The 19,295-nt window shown below is 35.0% G+C and overlaps 1 protein-coding gene and 2 pseudogenes across 2 annotated transcripts; 2 read left to right on the forward strand and 1 right to left on the reverse strand.

The window, feature by feature from the left end:
• The first annotated feature begins 1,345 nt into the window (after positions 1-1,345).
• On the forward strand, positions 1,346-19,112 carry LOC147568706 (uncharacterized). 2 transcript variants are annotated; one of them, XR_015231083.1, is made up of 16 exons: positions 1,371-1,742; positions 2,390-2,517; positions 2,599-2,731; positions 3,710-3,866; positions 3,968-4,046; positions 4,366-4,406; positions 4,504-4,620; positions 4,727-4,807; positions 5,340-5,402; positions 5,540-5,588; positions 6,056-6,130; positions 6,227-6,274; positions 6,478-6,513; positions 6,603-6,677; positions 7,054-7,274; positions 19,086-19,112. XR_015231083.1 is itself a non-coding variant. In XM_086655112.1 (15 exons), the coding sequence occupies exons 1-15, from the start codon at positions 1,583-1,585 to the stop codon at positions 7,123-7,125; spliced, it is 1,314 nt and encodes a 437-aa protein (XP_086511238.1). In that variant the 5' UTR covers positions 1,346-1,582; the 3' UTR covers positions 7,126-7,317. The 2 variants fall into 2 exon arrangements, 1 of the variants encoding a protein (XP_086511238.1); XM_086655112.1 differs by lacking the exon at positions 19,086-19,112 and having other exon boundaries at positions 1,346-1,742; positions 7,054-7,317.
• LOC147568707 (subtilisin-like protease SBT3 pseudogene) lies at positions 15,833-16,342 on the forward strand (annotated as a pseudogene).
• LOC147568708 (bifunctional protein FolD 1, mitochondrial-like) lies at positions 17,054-18,948 on the reverse strand (annotated as a pseudogene).
• Positions 19,113-19,295: the final 183 nt, after the last annotated feature.

Raw genomic sequence — 19,295 nt, forward strand, 5'->3', positions numbered from 1 at the left:
TTTAAATGCTTAATCAGTTCAAAGTTGATTTATTCTGCTGATTCACCTGTTGATTTTGAATCAAGAAGAATAAGGTGAATTTGATGGAAGATTACTCGTTGGTGTTCCTAATGCTTTGAGATGAAAGAATCCATCTAATGAAGAAGATGATTCTGATTGTGGACCAAATCTAGAAACCCATGATGACAATGATGATAAAAATCGAACCTAGTTTTTCTCATAAGAGTAATTAGCTGCATTAATGTGAATCATGGAAGATCCAAATTGTAGATACTTACCAAATCAGAGATACTTCAATTCCAGCAGAACCTAACAAACAACATCTATATACATGGAGTGATAGATCCAGAGAGAGAAACAAAGATCTTAAAGAGAGAAACAGAGAAAGTGAGGTTGTAGGGGATTTGATAGAATGGGTTTAGGAATGGGGTTGAATGTTCTACTTTTCTTGGCTATGGTAGCTGCCAGTATTCTCTCTCTCTACCTTGACCATCTTATTCTCTCTTAAAACCAAAACCCTAGTTTTGATAATAATGATGAATCTTATGTTGATGATGAATTAGATGTCGACGTTGATGATTATGTGCACCTAGATCTGAAAACTTAGTTTATCTGGTGACGATGAAAAATATATTTTTCAGAATTGAAGAAGAAGAAACTTCAGTTTTTTTTTATTCTCGATTTGCAAATCGAATTTACAAAATCTGAATCCTAGATTACATTCTGTAAAGCTTGCAAATCTAATTTGCAATTTATATTTACAATTTACATTTTGCAAATGCATGTTTGCAAATTAGATTGTTGCAAACACTTGTTTGCAGAACAGACTGTTGCAAACACTTGCTTGCAGAAAAACGTAAGGGAGAAAACGACATTTTTTTCTGGATTTTTTTTTTGAAAAAAAATATTGAAAGCGGATCTCGTTAGAAAGCTAATGAAAAATTATTTCTACAAATACATATATAATTTTTATAGAAATACATAAAAATTATTTCTGAAAATACATATATAATTTTTATAGAAATGCGACATCTCAAACAAAAGTTATATCGGTTTCAAATTTAAGGAAAAATAAAAAAAACTTAGTTACATTGTATACTTTTTGACCGGAATAATAATTTTTAAATGTTTTGTGTTTTTTTTACTTACTTTTTATATTATTTTGATTTATATAATTTTTGTTTTTGAGAATTCGACTACTATTTACGTTAGTCGTTACAAGACATGCATTATGAAGATGTAATAAGCACGATACTCCCATAAGACAACGTCTTTCAAACACATATGAAAAACGTCTTCATTTCGGTAGAACTTTAAAAAACCAATCCAAACATCCTTTGGGTGTGTCCCAAACATGAAACAACTAGAGAAAAAAATAAGCTTCAAATTTCAGTCTATGGAATCCGAATCTTTTCTGAATAAAAAAAAAGGATCAACAAAAGCCCAAGGGGTTAATTAAACCGAGGTTCGGTTCGTTTATGCGCCGTGACCACCATCAAAAGCGAAGACTTCTCCCTCTCTCTCTCTCTCTCTAAAACCTTCTTAGATCCATTCAAACTGACTTGGCTATTAACAAACAACAATGGCATCCACTGAAGGATTGATGCCAATAACTAGGGCATTCTTAGCTAACTACTATGATAAGTATCCTTTAACTCCTCTCTCTGAAGATGTTTCTCTTCTTTCTTCCAAACTTCGTTCTATGTCTGATGAGTTAATCAAACAACTTCCCCTCACTCAAGGTCAGATTTTTTTTTTTTTTTTTTTATATCATCATTACTCTTTACCATTTCAATTAGTTCTAACTGACTTTGGTATTCATTTCCTAATTGTTGTACCTGATTTTGTTATGAAATTGTAGAAGAATTAGAGAAAAGTAATTAGAATCTCAATTAGGGGGATTCAGTTTTTTATTTTCCTTATTGGATTTGTTGATCAAGTTCATTTGGGTATAGGGAGTTTATGGAATTGGGATTTGTTGTCAGTTAGAATTTTTGATTGGAACTCAATCTGTTATTATTGGTTAGACTTTGGGGAAGCTCAAATTTCTTATTTTAGGTTTAATCCAAGTGAAAAATGATAAGAATTTACCACTTACAAGAAGTAAATTTGTTTTGAAGGCATATCAGCTATCAGAACTATAATGTGATGAATTCATCTACACTAATTTAGGTTGCTATTTCTCCTTAGTCGCAAAATGTGGAGAAAAAGCTATCTTGTCATTCTCATAGTGTTCAATTTTACATTTGTTGAGAAGACAAAAACATTTACTTCGACCCATATTTCATTTAGATGTCATCATTTGCAATTCGACAATTTCTTGTTGCAGTTTGAGAAATTAAGTGTTTTCGTCACCAAATTCATTAATAGTTGTTATTTTGCCTTCCAGCTGAAAGTGTCATAGCAAATGAAGCAGATTCTCCTACTCCACATAAAATCGACCATAACATGTGGAAGAATAGAGAACACATTGACGAAATAATCTTTTTAATGGAAAGATCTCATTGGCCAAAATTGGTATGAGAAACCCTCCTTTTGTCACTAATTACGAGCTACGTAGGAAGTACTGGGCTGTTAATTCTATGACGTTTTCTGCAGCTTCAACAACAGTCAACACCTGAAGATATGGCACTTGGGGCTATTCTTGAAGAACTCAAAGTTAATATGAAAAACACATTGCAAACTATGGAATTCTTCCAATCTAAGAATTCTGAGAATGTATTTAACACAGGTTAGTTTTCATTATTGAAATTTACTCTATCTATTAATTTTTGCTCTTCTGTGACTTTAGTGAAGTATGTACTGAATCACTTCAGACTCTTTATTTGCTAATTCTATGGTGAAGCCTCGTTAGTGTGAGCTTGGCTCTAAAGGCTAGCTGAGGTTTGCTTATTCTTGCAACTTGTGTGAATGAACTCCTGAAAGTGGCATTCGTTTCTTGCTATTATTTTCTGGTCAATCATGCTATTATGTATGCGGTAGACAAAAGGGTCTAGATGTGCCCATTTTGTAAGAAAAATCTTTTAAAAGAGTGGCATAAAATTGATAATTTTTTAAATGAAAACCTAATGTCAGATCCCAGACAGCTATACTGGAGACCTCAACAAACAATTTCGCAAACCACAACAAGTTCTGGGCTGTATCAGTATTGATTGGTTAAATATCGCAACACTACACGTGTGAAGTCTCAAATATTTGTATCCCTTTCGAGTTCCAGCTTAAAATATTCGTGCAAAACATTTTTAACATTTCTCCTAGTCAACCTGACTAGTAGCTATGTACAAGGGCGGAGCCAGGAATCAGACCTAGGCCTGGCTAGCGTAGAAAATATGAACTAGGTCCCATTAAAACATTCTAATAATCTTTCAATATTAGCCCTAGAATCTAAGGGTTTAGATTGGATGTAAGCAAGAACATAAAATTACTCGAAAAACAGAAGCATTGGGAGACTCGAACTCTCGACCTCTCACGAGTACATAACTTAGAGAAGACTACAAACCAATTGAGCTATTCAATCCAAGCTGAAAGTTATAAGCATCTGTCTTACATATACTAAAAACCATCCCTGTCTGCTCTTAAAGTTTTAAGCATCTTTCTTTCCCATTCAAAGATCCGCCCTTGGCTATGTAGACCGTGATGGCTTCGCTCAGGTCAATTTGGTAAGATATTTTATTGACAATTAATCAGAGGATTTTGAATATCTTTGCAGTTATGACTTACATGCCTCAAGATTTTCGTGGTAAGCTAATTAGACAACAGAGAGAACGTTCGGAAAGAAATAAACAGGCTGCAGTTGATGCTTTAGTTAATGCTGGTGGAAGTATACATGATCGATATTCTTTACTATGGAAGCAACAAATGGAAAGGTTAGGTCTCTTGGGTTCCAATTTGCAGTTATTGATTTTTATGGCGTCAACTGTCTATAGTTATTGTGTTACTGTAAGCATACTATATGTCGATTTTCCAGGAGGAGACAATTGGCCGAGCTTGGTTGTGCAACAGGCGTTTATAAAACTCTTGTGAAGTATCTAGTGGGAGTACCAGAGGTATAGGTTGATTAAGATAAAATATGACAGTAATAGATAACTTTTTCTTTTGAGCAAGTCAGAGTTAACGTTTTTGTGGGCCATGGTCATTATGACAACTAAGTAACAAATTGCAAGTTACATAAAATCAAACCATTTTGGTGATTGCTACTTTACTCATACCTTGCTTACTACGGAGCTAGTCCTGTAGTTTTTATCTGTACTGAACTGGTTTCACCTTTGGTATTCTAGATCATACCAATAGAGTCTCCGAATCAGGCACGTTTTAGTCTGCTTATATCACCTCTGTTGAGTTCCTTCAATATCTTCTCCCTTGCAGGTTTTATTGGATTTCATAAGACAAATAAATGATGACGAAGGGTACATCATTTTCTCCATTTTAGAATTATTTTTTCTTGTCTCTTCTTCAAATAAGTCCCTCTTAGCAAAAAAAGAGCTAAGAATTTTCTATGCTTAGGCCAATGGAAGAGCAACGACAACGTTATGGACCATCTCTATACAGACTCACCAAAATGGTGCTTTCTATTCGATTATTTCTTCTTCTCGCTTGGGGGCGGTATGAGACTAGGAAATTGTGAGTTGTATTATTTGCTCGTTAATTTTTCTTTGACTTGCTAAGTTTTCTTTTCTTATTGTTTTATTTCTTCTCATTTCCTATATATTTTTTTGGCAATGACCAGACAAAAGGACGAAGTTGCTGTTTTAGAAGCAGCAGTCCGTGTTTATACAGCCGAGGTGGATAGATTTGTAACGTTTATGGGGTATTCTATCAAACTCTTACGTATTTACTGAAAAATATAACTGCTCACTCTCTAAGAATCATTGTTCTGTATATGTATACAATTACTGCAAACCATACTTCAGCTGTTGTGGTGTTGAATTCCTATATCATGGAGTCTAATTATTTTGTATATTGCTGTTTGCAGTACGAATATATAGTATCATGCCTGTTAAAAATCTTTTGGACTTTACAATGTTCTTTTTGGTTCTTTTAATGGATCTATAGAAAGATATGTTGAAATGTTCAATGGTGTGGAACTATTTTGGTCTAGGTTTCTATGTGCTGTTAAACACAGCAGATAGATGTAATTTCTTGAGTACTTCATATGCCCGGTTTTCATGCCTCGGCACTTCGTTGTGCTATTTAGTTTTTCGTTATTGGTGATAATAGCAAGTTAGCATAGTAAACTTCCTTACTGCTGGACATAAGTCAGATTCATGTTTTGCCGAAGCATTTGTTTGGACTGTTCCATTACTTGGTGTTCTAACAAGTTATACTTATCTTTTTTCCAGTGAGGTTTTTGCGAATTCCCCCTTCTTTATCAAAGCTGAGGATGCTGGCGCTACAGAATCAGGGTTAGCAATAGGGTTCTTGTTTTAATGGGATTATGTTCAGTCTTTACCTTGATTGTATAATATGTATGCACAAATAATAGGAAAACGGTGGTATTTGTTTTTCAACTAACCATTCTTATTATTTTTTTTTACTACAGACCTGATGATTACAAAGAAACTATCATTCCTGTCGGGAAAACACATGAGGTTTGTTTAGTTCGCAAATTTCCTCATATGTTACTGATGACACACTAATATATACTTTTTAGAGTATGGAAACGTTATAGCAATGTTTTTGCACGAGCAAGTTAGCTTCTCAATTCTCATTTGAGCAGAATTACTGGTTGGTTCACCTTTGCACAAGCAGCCATGTCCATGTTTCTCAAACTGGGGGTAGACAATGAATCTTCCACTTTTACTGCTTTAGCTCTCATGTGATGCAGAAAATTTGTCTGCGAGATAATGACAAAAGATTGAGCTTCAAGACAGGCGTGATAATCACGTGTGTTTCAGTGTTCTTCCTGAATGATCCTAATTAATCAACATTGACCAGACTTCAGTTTCATACGTCTCTGATCCACATTTAAGTTAGCGAAGCACCTTATTTTAACCTATCAAATCATTATTTCTTGGTTACATATTAGATATGAATCTCATTTTGGTTGTCTTTTCAGGTGTCATTGGCAGTGGATGCTGTGAATTCATATATAGCTTGGGATTTCTCATTAGTACAAAGCAAAATTACCATGGTAATGACATCTGATATTCGAAGATTTCAGTTTAATAGTTTTCACGTGGCAGTTGTTACTATACACTTGACTTCTACTTAATCTATGTTTTAACAGGATATTGGTTTTAGCGTCGAGTATATTAGCCCATCAGGAGAAAAAATAGTAAGTAAAACCAACAACAATGACAAATCATTCCCATATGCTAAACAAACAGAAAATCAGAACGATATGCCTACCACTTAGCTGGGTCTTTCTGTTTTCGGGAACAGAATATTTTTGGCTCTATAGAAGGTCTATTTTCTTCTATAACGGCCTACTTGGTTTCTATTATTCTTCTGACTAATTGTATTGTGGGGATTGTTCAGATGATTTTACCGTATCGGCGATATGATTCTGATCAAGTGAGTGAATGTTGTTATTGATTATTATTGATCATGCCACTTTTTCTCTCAGTATAATGGTATACCCACATTCATATCTTTCCTTATAGGGAAACTTCAATACATTGTTGGCTGGATGTTACAAACTCATATGGGACAACTCCTATTCAACTTTCTTCAAGAAGGTATCACAAGAGCTAAATTGCATGGTTGTTTGTTTTCTTTCACAATTTCAGATATGAAATCTGGCTCAAGATCTTAGAATGTTTGTTTTTGTATCCGACTCGACATCTGACTTATCTGAACGGACAATCCAGGTTGATTTCGTTTCATTTGAGTCAGACATAAAATACATCGGAATTAAAAGGTCATTGTCTGAAATAGGCTAAAATGATTATTGTTACGCTGAACAAGTTATACTAAATCCGCTCGGATGCGTACCCGCTAGACTCAAGCGAGTCAGATTCAGACAATTGAGAAACAAACACCACCACCTACTTGTGTGATTTATGAAGAAAGAACAGAATTTTGCTAATCATCATCCGTTGTGTTTTGAAACAGACTTTGAGATACAAAGTAGATTCAATCCCTCCAGTGATAGAACCGCCATCAGTAGCTGAAGCTGAAGAGTGAAAGATTCCATCTGAGAAACTTCGAAACCATACTGAGAGTGAAAGATACCAGTCAACTTCAAATGTATTATTTAAAGTTCTTGTTGGCTGTCTGTCTATTCTCGAAGGATTACTTATATAACATATACATTAATAATTCCTGAGAAATTGGTATCCTTTATGAAGAAATCTGTATCTTAATTTGTATTCTCAATTAGTTTGTTCATTTTTCATGATGGTAGAGGCAGATATCTATGCATCTTAATTTTTCATTACCAATAAAAATTTAGGGCAAACCAGGGTTTGCGCCTCTGGTCTTGGTCAGAACCAGTGTTTAGAAAATACATCCCTTGTTGTGAAAAATAAAAGAGGGAAGAAGAAATATAATGGAAATATAGACCAATAAGATAGAGACAATAAGAACTAGATTGTATTCTTTATGTTTGTTGAAATTTTTTTTACTTTGGCAAATTGATACTTTGATCCGTTGAGTACATTGGTCCTTTGGTCTATTTAGGAGTGGCAATTTGGCCCGAACCGACGGTTTTTTTCCCAAACCCGCCTCTAATGGGACGGATTTTACCGCCCCGTTAATTAAACGGTTCGGGTTTGGTATGAAGTTAAAAAAACTAATCGGGTTCGGGGCGGGTTTGGTATTAGATAGTAAACTCCGCCCCGAACCGATTAGTATGTTATATATTAAATATTTGTTTTATTTAAGGTTATGTTTCTAAAACTTTAATCTTATATTATCAATTTAATTATTTTATGTTTTATATTATTAAGTAGTTGTAGTGTTTATGATTGATAAATTCAAAGTCTTACAAAATTTTGTTAACAATTGTTATGTTACTTCAAACTAAAATAACTTTTGTGAAACAAAATACTTTGAACCCAACCCGACCCGACTCGTTTTATATTAAACGGGGCGGGGCGGGGCGGGTCGGTAGTGGTTTAGCAATTTTTAATTGGGATGGTTATGGTAATTGAATATCCACCCCGATTAATTATTAGGACGGTTATGGTAAAAACCCGTTTACTAACAGGACGGAATTGGGAAGGGGATGAACCGTCCCAAACGCGCCCCATTGACATCCCTAGGTCTATTAGCTAAAGACCTCCCTATATAGGCCTTTAATACACATCTAATGCAAGAGTTACATGTAATGAATGGTGCTTGAATACAAATAATGGTGGAGAACTTCTGGTGGTGGGAGTGACAAAGTGTGAATGTGTGGTGGTCATCCACCATAAATCAAAGATTTATAACACTCTCCCTGGATGTCCACCGCATAAGAAATTGTCTCATTAAAACCTTGCTAGGAAAATCTAATGGGACAAAACCATAGTGAAAGGAAAAAGAGTACAAATCCTTTCTTCCTGTAAATCTCTAGTGAACACATAATCTGCCTCACTAAAACCTTGTCAAGAAAAACCCTGTAGGAAAAAAATCTTAACGAAGGAAAAAGAGTACAGTGTGAAAATATTGTATACAGTGCCTTCATCTAATTACTCCCCCTCATGAAGGTTAGGGGTATTGTTCAACTTTTTATCTTCAGCTTCTTTTTTGTATATATACAAAAATCTATATAACAAATCACATAGGGTTTGGTGCCATGTCATAACTGTGGTTTATAAATCTCGGTCGTCCAATTCCTTTTTGTAAATCACGACCCTTTTTTTTAACGGGTTTTTAAAGGATAAAGGTGGAAAAATGAGAATAACTACCCACTCCCTATTAACGCTCTAACTATTTTTCTCTCTTTCCTCTTTTCTCCATTCAAACAACTAAATATAATATCTGCTATTATTTTTAATATTTTTTATTACTTCAAATGTGTAATATGTATATAAGACCAAAATATTCGATAATTTTGTATAACATAATATAGAAATTTTCGTGCCCTACGGGCACGGGCTATACCCTAGTAATATAATAAGTAACATTTAACATTTCAAGTTGCATTCATATTATCTCATTAAAAAAAACAGTTGCATTCATATAATGTTTTAAAGTTTATGCATACTTTAGATTGAAGCTTGTTAAATCCTTCTGAGATTTCAGTTGAACTCACTTTTTAGTGATTCATATTTGTAACATACATCGATACGAATTATATATTTTGTGAAATCAATGTACGAATCACATTTCAATGTGCATTATAAATTTTATGCACAATCCACCTCACACACGTAATAAGTGTTAAACTCATCATTCGATGACTAGTTGTCTCACCAAAATCTTGTCAGAAAAATCCAATGGGACAAAACCTGAACGAAGGAAAAAAGACTACAACTTTTAAAAAAAATTTAAACAATTTTCAATACGCATAGGTTCCTCATTAAAACCTTGAACAAGGAAAACCCAATGGGACAAACCTTGACGAAGGAAAAAGAGTACAACGTGAATGACATTTTATATCATATTCTCTCTGATAAAATATTAATCAGGAATTCTTTCATTTACAGAAATAAATAAATGACGGTTGTTTTCTGAAACTACATTGCAACATACTTAATGTAATGTTTGTACTACAGTAGGTACTTCTAGACCTTAATTTTCTTTGGTAGATTACAACTCGAGACAGTATGAGTTGTTTTCAAGTTTGAAGCCTTTTAGTATTTCAGAATATGTTTTTGTTTTCAAGATTTCTTTATTCGAATAATCTTTTTAGATACTCTACTCTGAAACTTTGATAAACTCTTTAGGAGTCACAATAAGATTTATCAATACTTCATAACTCAACTCAAGAATTTTGTAATTCATATAGAGAATTTATAAATGTATGTCAAACCCTTTATAGACTAAATGACTTTCATTTCTTACATATAGTTACTTTATTACCTTAAGGGTAACTATCGAATGGTGCTTCAATTTCATGTCTGAAGACTTAATAATTTTGTAAGAAAAATCTATAAGTAATGAAGTATTTCGTCAAATTTAACCAATTACATAGGGTAATTCCGAATCAGTATGCTCCCAGTAGCTACTATTTTCAGAAACACATCGTCTGAAATGATTTAATTGATTTCTTAAATTTTCACAGCATTACATAGTTCAATGATCTCATATATATGTGCCTTTGTAAAAGGTCGGTGTCTCTTTTTACACATATCCTCTTCAAGGAATTTTATTAGGAATGTGAATCACAATCATTTTCAAATTGATAGCCTGTTCACGAGGAAAAATTATTCCTTCAGTGTCAAGGAGTATATGTCACTTTGACCAACTCTGATCATTTTACATTACCTTTATCTGGATATAAGCATATTAAGCTCTGAAAAATATTAACATCTCGAGGTAGCAAGTTTTCCGTATATTGATTCCAAATGAGAAAAACTCGATCATTTTGAAGTATTTTACGACATTGAATATATGACTTCCTCCCCCTAATGTCGATAGATTTTCGTCTTATTTATGAGCACATACTTCAAGGATGTGACAAAGACGAAAGAAAAATCAATTGCTTTAGGAAAAGTTGATTTTTATTTTCATGTCATTTTTTTCGTTGGACAAAAATTGCTATCTGATCACAGCTTCAGGTGTGAGCAATTTGTTATAATATCACAACTTCAGGTGTGATTAATCACAGGTGAGATATATAATCTTCATGTGATTTTTTTTATTAAATCCATCATCACTTTCTCTTTGGATATTACAACTTCAAGTGTAATATGAAATATGATAGTCAACAAATTTTATTTGTCAGGAATTTACAACTCATCACTGTCTACAGACACGTAAGAGAATATCATCATCACCTGAATAGATATTCTGGATTTCCACTTTATATATGATAGGTTTCACAAAAATTGGTTGCACGCCACGATGAAGAGCTATGTCAAATTTAATCAAACTATATGGTATAGTAAAATGCCATTCTCAATTTTGTCACTCTATTTCCAATCTGAACTCGGTGTATGATTTTTCTTACCACGGTTCAACAATAATCTTTTAATAATCAATGGAAATAATTCCAATACTGAAAAATTAGTGTTTGTCATTCTTCACGAATGCGTAGATAAATTTATTTTTCCAAGGATTTTCCATTTTTGGTGACAATTAACCAACTCATGGGGGCTATATCTTTTCATCATTGAAGATTATTTACTCTAGTAGTTTAGAATTTTCTAAGATTTGAAGAAATATATACACCAGACTTCAGGTTTGGTATAAATATCTGCTTCAATTTGATCTTAACCAAATTCTGATGGTTAAATTTTCTCTTCCAAAAAATCCTCATTAACAGATCCAAAATATGGACGCACTCATGATATATTCATACAAAATTAAACATATTAGTTATGAGAGTAATACCAATTTATTTTGGGACATAACTTACCTTGACCTTACTATCTAATATAGATTGCATTAACATTCATAGTAGTTTGCGATGTTGACCCTTTTTTCATTATCATCTATGTGATTCTAATATTCTTTTGATATGATTCACTATGCCTCAACAATCACAAAATCAATGTGTTAGAGATAAATAAGAATAATAAGTTTGAATAAACAACAAAGAAAAGCCAAATATCTTTTAACTTACCAATCACAATTACCAAACTTACCAATCTTTTATCTGCTGATATCTTGATCAAGGAGTTGATCTTCTTCTTCCCTTTAATCATAGAGCAATTCGTGTTGATAACGTATTGTGAAAAATAGAAGAGGGAAGAAGAAATATAATGGAGATATAGACCAAGAAGACAGAGACAATAAGAACTAGATTGTATTCTTTATGTTTGTTGAAAAAAAAATTATTTTGGTACATTGATACTTTGATCCATTAAGTACATTGGTCCTTTGGTCTATTAGCTAAAGACCTCCTTATATAAGCCTTTGAAGAGATACACAGCGAATACAAGAATTACATATAATGAATGGTGCTTGAATACAAATAGTGGTGGAGAACTTATGGTGGTGGGAGTTACAAAGGATAACATCCCTTACTTTATAAACACAAAATCATTAATCAACAGAGGTGCATAGCTCCATTCGTTCAATTGGCGAATTTAACTCATATGGTCATGTGTTTGAATACCACACAAAGCAATTTCTTACTCTTTTTTTTATAAAGGCCAACTCTCCATACGTGTTGGGAAATGTTTTAAATGTCCATTTCACTAAATGTTATTGGTTTAATTCGACTATAATTTTAATAGTCAAATAATTTTTTGTAATATTTGCGTAATATGAAATACACTTGTGCCTTTTTACGCTCTCTTCATATCTTTCACACAAATCTCTATCTTGCAATCTTGTTTATTTTTATTTTTTTCTCTCTAACCCTATATACAATCTCTCTCATTTGTCTCTTTCTCCCTCTCTCTTGCGTTCCTAATTTCGATTAAAAACCTATATAATGAAGGACAACTTAATGTGAAAAAATGATAGACGAATCATATAAAGTGGTTACTCATTGAGTTTAGATTCATCATAGTTTTAATGAAACAATACACAGGTAAATTTGTGTTATCACTTCGCGTGTAAATTTTGTTTACCTCACATCTATATAGAGGGCACCGATTAAGTTTCGCACCGTACTCCTAAATTGTCAGCCTCAGCCCTGCAAGGACTAGGTACTCCAAATACATTTCTATGTCTCCCTGGATTTTCTTGAATTTGAATTTTTCTTTTGCTTCAAACTAGGTGAGCAAGCAGTAGAGACCAATATATCGGCGTGTCGTGTAATTTTTTCAGGGTTCTTAGTGAAGGCATGTACTACACTGACTGTCGCTCGGTGCCTCTGCCAAAGAGAAAACTCTTACAGTTTGATTAAGAGAAAGGTTCCCCTTATGCTGGATTATTACTGTCATTACTGCAAAAGCAAAGAAGTAGGTTGCTTCTGTCTTTCCCATTATCTCTATTTTAGACCAAAGCAACATCTCAGTGCAAGGTTTCAAGGTGCATCCGATGAATATTGGCTCTTTTCGTATCATGACAAGATTCCCAATACCAACCCATCTGTGCTTCACTTGTGGAAGTTTGCAAAAGAAGCCAGAAGCACCCCCTTTAATTGGTTTTTTGATTATTCCAAGTGGTCATAGACAACATCGCGCATATAACCTATATGTCATTTTTCCCCAATTCTTAAAAATTGTATCTAAGTGACAAATACCGACTTTCATCAAAAAAAAAAAGTGACAAATACCGATGTTGTTTATCTCAATTATACAAAGTTTCAAATTCGTAAATGATCAAATACACCCCTCAACGAGAAAATAAAAATAATTCTAAAAAGCTTTTAAACCTATGGGTACGTCTATTTCCAGACAAGCTTGTTACAATAAGACCTACGGGAACGCGTATTGTTTCGGGGAAAGGATCTCCCTACTATTGGGTATCGGTCGTTAAATCGGATCGAATACTTTATGAAACGGGTGGAGTATCAATGCAACCGTTGCTGCATTACATCCAAGCGTTCCTTCTTGACTAGCTCCAAGGATAGGACTCCCTAATATGGAAAGACAGCATGTAGAACCTAAAACCAAAAGATAATAGAACTACTAGTAGTATAGGATGCTTGGGCATGAAACTTCCTTTACACATATTGGACTGTTCTCAATCACCCAACGACACTTTTAGTAGAATCAAACTCAAAACCCTATTAAGTTTGCTAGAATCAAATTCAAAATCAAAAGTGGAGAGACTTTATATAGTATGCTTGGTCACGAGACTTCCTTTACACATATTGGACTGTTCTCAATCACCCAACTACACTTTTAGTAGAATCAAACTCAAAACCCTATTAAGTTTGCTAGAATCAAATTCAAAATCAAAAGTGGAGAGAATATTAGCCAACTACATAAGAACTTACATATTGGTTCTAGCGTCGAGTATATTAGCCCATGAGGAGAAAAAACAGTAACTAAACCCGACATGGCTATACAAACAGGAATTCAGAATGACATGGCTAACATATGTCCACCGCTTAGCCGAGTCTTTCTGATTTCCGGAAACATAATATTTTTGGCTGTACACAAGTTCTATTTTCTTCGATAAATGCCTCTTGGTTTCCATTTTCTTCTATAAACTTTGTAGGTTCAAACCAGAGTTTGTGCCTCTAGTCTTGGTCAGGATTAGTGTTTAGAAAATACCTCCGTCACTCGTTGGGATGTGTAATGGGTCTTCTCTGTTACAGTTTTTGGTGAAAATTTAACTGTAACTGTTCTTTCCCACCACTTTGACAACAACCATTAGTCAGAATTTTTTTGAAATGATATGATAATTAACACTTTTATTTGTGTATGCTATAAGATTCCAACTAAACAAGTAAACAACCCAATTTGAAGCTACTTTTTTTCATTCTCCAAACTACAAAGTGTTGTTATAAAACCAAAATTAGAGAGACTTCAATCTTAAGAAAACTTTAGTGGTGACATAGCCATGTGTGAGTTTCTTTCTTGATTACCAAAAACTCACACAGATAGACTCTAGGCAAGTTTTCTCACCAATGAAGCAATATACAAAAACAGAATGAAATACCCATTACTTATACCTCTGATTCTGAGTTTCAACTCATTCTAACCAACCCCATTTACTCCAACTCTTTCCTTCTCCCACTGCCTATGTTTCTTCTTTATCCATCATCCATGGAATACCTTGGGTACTAAGTAATGGATGAAGTTCATAGAAGTAGAAGAAAGTTTCAGCATAAAACTCCATTCTATGTTATATATTAACTGCTACATTTTCAATTACTAATGAACCAGGAAGGAGAAACCCAACTGTTTTACCTCCAACTTCTACCCAACTAAGTGAACCATGAACTACTTCCTGTTTCATGAACTTTGGTCCCTGTATAGTAACTCGGAAGCTTTGTTTCTCATACTTGTCCTTGAAAACTAACGTGTCTGGAAGCACGGTTACCTGAAATCCTTCCATAGGTGTCAATGTAGCTTTATAAGTTGACATTCCTTCTCTCACATTAGTCACGGTGCGCTGAAATTCTTGGACAACATAAGTTTGAGAAGATGACTCATTCAGATTTAAGAAGACGATGAAAGATGGGTAGTTCAGATCTAAAAATGGGTTTGAACCATCGCAACCATAAAAATTCCTTGTAATGGTCTGAACTTGTTGAGAAGTATATATTGAGGAACATTATCTTCAGTATTTACATCGTAAATGAGCCCAGGATCGACAACCTTGTTTGGATTAACATGACCCAACCCCATAGCGAGAGGGCTCGCAGGTCGATAATTATCTCCAATATCTTCAATTTGGCTAATGTGTCTGTTGTCGTCATTATAAAAGATCTAATAGCTGCTGAGCTCCATTTTGGATGTAATCCTTTCAATAGTGCAACTATGCCTGCCATGTGAGGCCAAGACATGGAAGTTGGTAGCAGAGAAGAAAGACTCAGTCTTTGGTTCGATCCGTCTAAAGAATTCCACTCTTACTCTGGAATCAAAAACAAGTTGTGTAAGTCATTCTCCCTCTAATTCTTTTTCTGATTCGTAACTATTAACTAATTCTCTTTACTTTATGGGTATTTCAGAGTTATGGTGCATATTAAGAGTTTTTGTGACCAAGGAGAAAGAAAGATTGGCATTCCCAAAAGATCAAGCAATGGGTGTTTATAGTTCAATTTGGAATGCCGATGATTGGGCGACTCGAGGTGGGAGAGTGAAGACGGATTGGACTCAGCTATGTCTTGTCCTCACATGGCAGGCATAGCTGCACTTTTGAAAGGCATAGCTCAACAGCTATTAGATCGGCTATAATGACGACAACAGACACATTAGATAACTCCCTCGACCAAATTGAAGATATTGGTGATAATTATCAACCCGCTAGCCCTCTCGCTATGGGGCCGGGTCATGTTAATCCAAACAAGACTGTCTATCCTGGGCTCATTTACGATGTAAATACTGAAGATAATGTGAATGTTCTTTGTTCCTCGATGTATACTTCTCAACAAGTCCAGACCATTACAAGGAATTTTTATGGTTGCGATGGTTCAAACCCCTCTTTAGATCTGAACTACCCATCTTTCATCGTCTTCTTCAATCTGAATGAGTCATCTTCTCAAACTTATGTTGTTCAAGAATTTCAGCTCACGGTGACTAATGTGGGAGAAGGAATGTCAACTTATAAAGCTACATTGACACCCAGGGAAGGATTTCAGGTAACCGTGCTTCCAGACACGTTAGTTTTCCAGGATAAGTATGAGAAACAAAGCTTCCAAATTACTTACTATACAGGGACCAAAGTTCCACGAAACAGGAAGTAGTTCATGGTTCACTTAGTTGGGTAGATGTTGGAGGTAAATATGTGGTAAGTTCTCCAATTGTAGGTAAAACCGTAAAAGACTCCGCTCGAGTGGTGGGTCGCCTTTGGCAAAGGGACCTCTGGTTGAGTTTTTAGGACAAACTAGGGGTTAGTAGATTGGTTCATGCACTTGTTTGTAATCTAACTAGCTCATTTTTTTTCCTTTTTGGTTAATTAGTAATTTAAAATGTAGCCTTGGTAAAAGGATCTGAATTCATATAACAAAGAATGCAGTTTTATCAATTCCATTGTCATGAACTGATACTGAAACTTTCTTCTACTTCTATGTGTGTCATTCATGGCTGCTACTCTAGCTCCTCTGTGTATCTTCTTTACAAAATGCATTATGCACAATCAGATTTGCTCACAAGATCAAAGCATTTTACACTTGCAGTTGTAATTCATATAATGTAACTGAAACAAAATCTGGCTATAACTAAGGAAGCACAACTCTTGTTGCGACCCAGAAGACTGATCCGCACAATCATGCTATTTGGATTCTTGAAAAGAAATTGTTCTCTTTAACATAAAACAAGTGGACAAATCTTAACGTTTTGTAATATACATGACATCAGCTGAGAGAACCACTCAACCCAGACTCTCCCTTTAATGCCTAAAGGAATGATGAACTAAAAAAAGACTTGGATCTCAAGTTGCCCGTGGTACAACTCGGTCATGTGAATCTGTATGTGCGTTTGGCGGAGTCCAGGGTGTTTCAGAGAAGCATGGCTATAGTCATAGGTCCTACTCCTCCAGGAATTCTGGGGTTATGGCTGATGCTACATTTACTGCTTCTCCGTAACACACGTCTCCCCGGAGAGAGTAACCAAATTCATTATCTGGGCATCATTTTCGACTGTTAATACCAACCACTGATGATTCCACCGGTTGTGCTAGAAGAAAAAGTATAGCAACTAAAATGTTCATATATATAGTAGCAGCTCACGCACTTATCGCCCACGATGACGCGAAATGATATCTAAACTTTGCGTCATACTTGAGTACTTGACACACTTCTTTCTGTTTACTAATTTTAACCTGCATTTTACATAAGAGGGATTTATAATTGGAGTTATCAATCTTAACGTATCTAAAAGTTAGACATGTTGCAAATTCATCTGTTTTTCTTCTACAAAATGTTCATCATGCTGCAAGCTGCTTCAACTGATTTTTGGTCATGTTAGCATTCCGGAATGGACTGCAATACCTAGAAATTGCATTCTGGGATGATGTTAGGTGCGCAAGAATGAATTAGGAATGCATTTAGAGGGGGAAGTGACTCCTCCTGAAGGGGAAATGTTAACCCAAGAGAGAGGGTCTGGGCTTCCCATTGGAATCATCAATCAAATAATCTATGTACAATCTTAATTTGTACCATTCCATTCTAGACCAAACCAAACCAAATAACAGAATAAGGCATTGCGATAACGAGGAATCACATTCCGGGGTTATTGTTCCTAGTAATCACATTCTTTTCCGGACGCAAAACTTGAAGTTGAACTTAAGTGTGTGCCTCAACTGGATTTGTCCCAACATCGACCACTATTGCACCTGCTGTTATCCAATTGCTTCGAACTAGGTGAGCAACGCCTGCAGCAGAGACCAATATATCGGCTTGTCGTGTAATTTCTTCAGGGTTTTTAGTGAAGGCATGTACTACACTGTCGCTCGGTGCCTCTGCCAAAGAGAAAACTCTTACAATTTGATTAACAGAAAGCTTCCCCGTATCCTGGATTATTACTGTCATTATCTGCAAAAACATAGAAGTAGGAAATCCAGCAATGTTGCTCCTCCCAATCACTACTGCTGTCTTTCCCATGATTTCTAGTTTAGACCCAAGCAACAACTCAATGCAAGCCTTCAAAGGTGCATGGGATGAAATCCATCCATGTCCTTTACTAGCTTCACGAAGTTCAAAACATTCTCCTTGTTTACATGCTGTTTATTAACATTGCAGTTAGTCGTTCATAACTAAAAGAGGTAAGTAAACGTTAGTATTCAACCTTCATACCAACCCACCTGTGCTTTACTTGTGGAAGTTTGCACAAGAGGCCAGAAGCGCCCCGTTAGTTGGTTGTTTTGATCTTTATCTTTCTTTTTATCTAATCTAATAAAACGGGCAGTTGTGAATCTGGCTAGTCGTTTCCAAGTCTATTTTGACACATGGTATCTCACAGAACCTTTGAAAGGGCGAGACTTCCGAACATTTGATTGCATACCACATGATCGTAAAGGTAGGCCAGGATTCAAGCTGCAGAGCTAAGTACACCAATCTAACTTTTGGCTTTCTAATCATGATATTACTATACCAGCATCCTTCGAGTCAGTAAGAAATTGAAGGAATATCATCTAAAGATGTTGTAGTATAGTTCTTGAAATTACTTGGGGTAGCGGAAGTTGCACGAGAATACCATGAACTTTTGGATTCTCATTATAACTCGAAATGGCATTAAGCACTTCAACTTCCGCACAGTCCTCTGGCAGCTCTGTTATTAGGGACAAGACTCCAGCTTCTTGGCAAGAGGTTATTTTTCTGCGCAGATAAGTTTGAGAATCTTTTCTTCCAAGTGGTCATAGACACATCGCATCTAACCTATATGTCAATTCATGTCAAGTTCAAATGTATTACTTAAAGTTCTTGGCCGTCTGTGCATTAACGAAGGATTACTTATATTACTTATAGATCAATAAATTCTGAGAACCAGTATGGTTTATGAAGAAATCTGTATCTTGGTTTGTATTCTCAGATAGTTCCATTTTTCATGATTGTAAAGCCAGAAACCTCTGCATCTTAATTTTTCATTACCAATAAAAAATTTAGGACAAACCAGGGTGTGTGACTTTGGTCTTGTTCACAACCAGTTTTTTGAAAAAAAAAAACTAAACGCGTTTGTGTAACTGTTCCAGTTTCTCCT

Source organism: Eschscholzia californica, unplaced genomic scaffold (assembly GCF_041429995.1).
Source record: "Eschscholzia californica isolate CP2 unplaced genomic scaffold, dmEscCali1.0.p SCAF_1, whole genome shotgun sequence".
Lineage (NCBI taxonomy): Eukaryota > Viridiplantae > Streptophyta > Magnoliopsida > Ranunculales > Papaveraceae > Eschscholzia > Eschscholzia californica.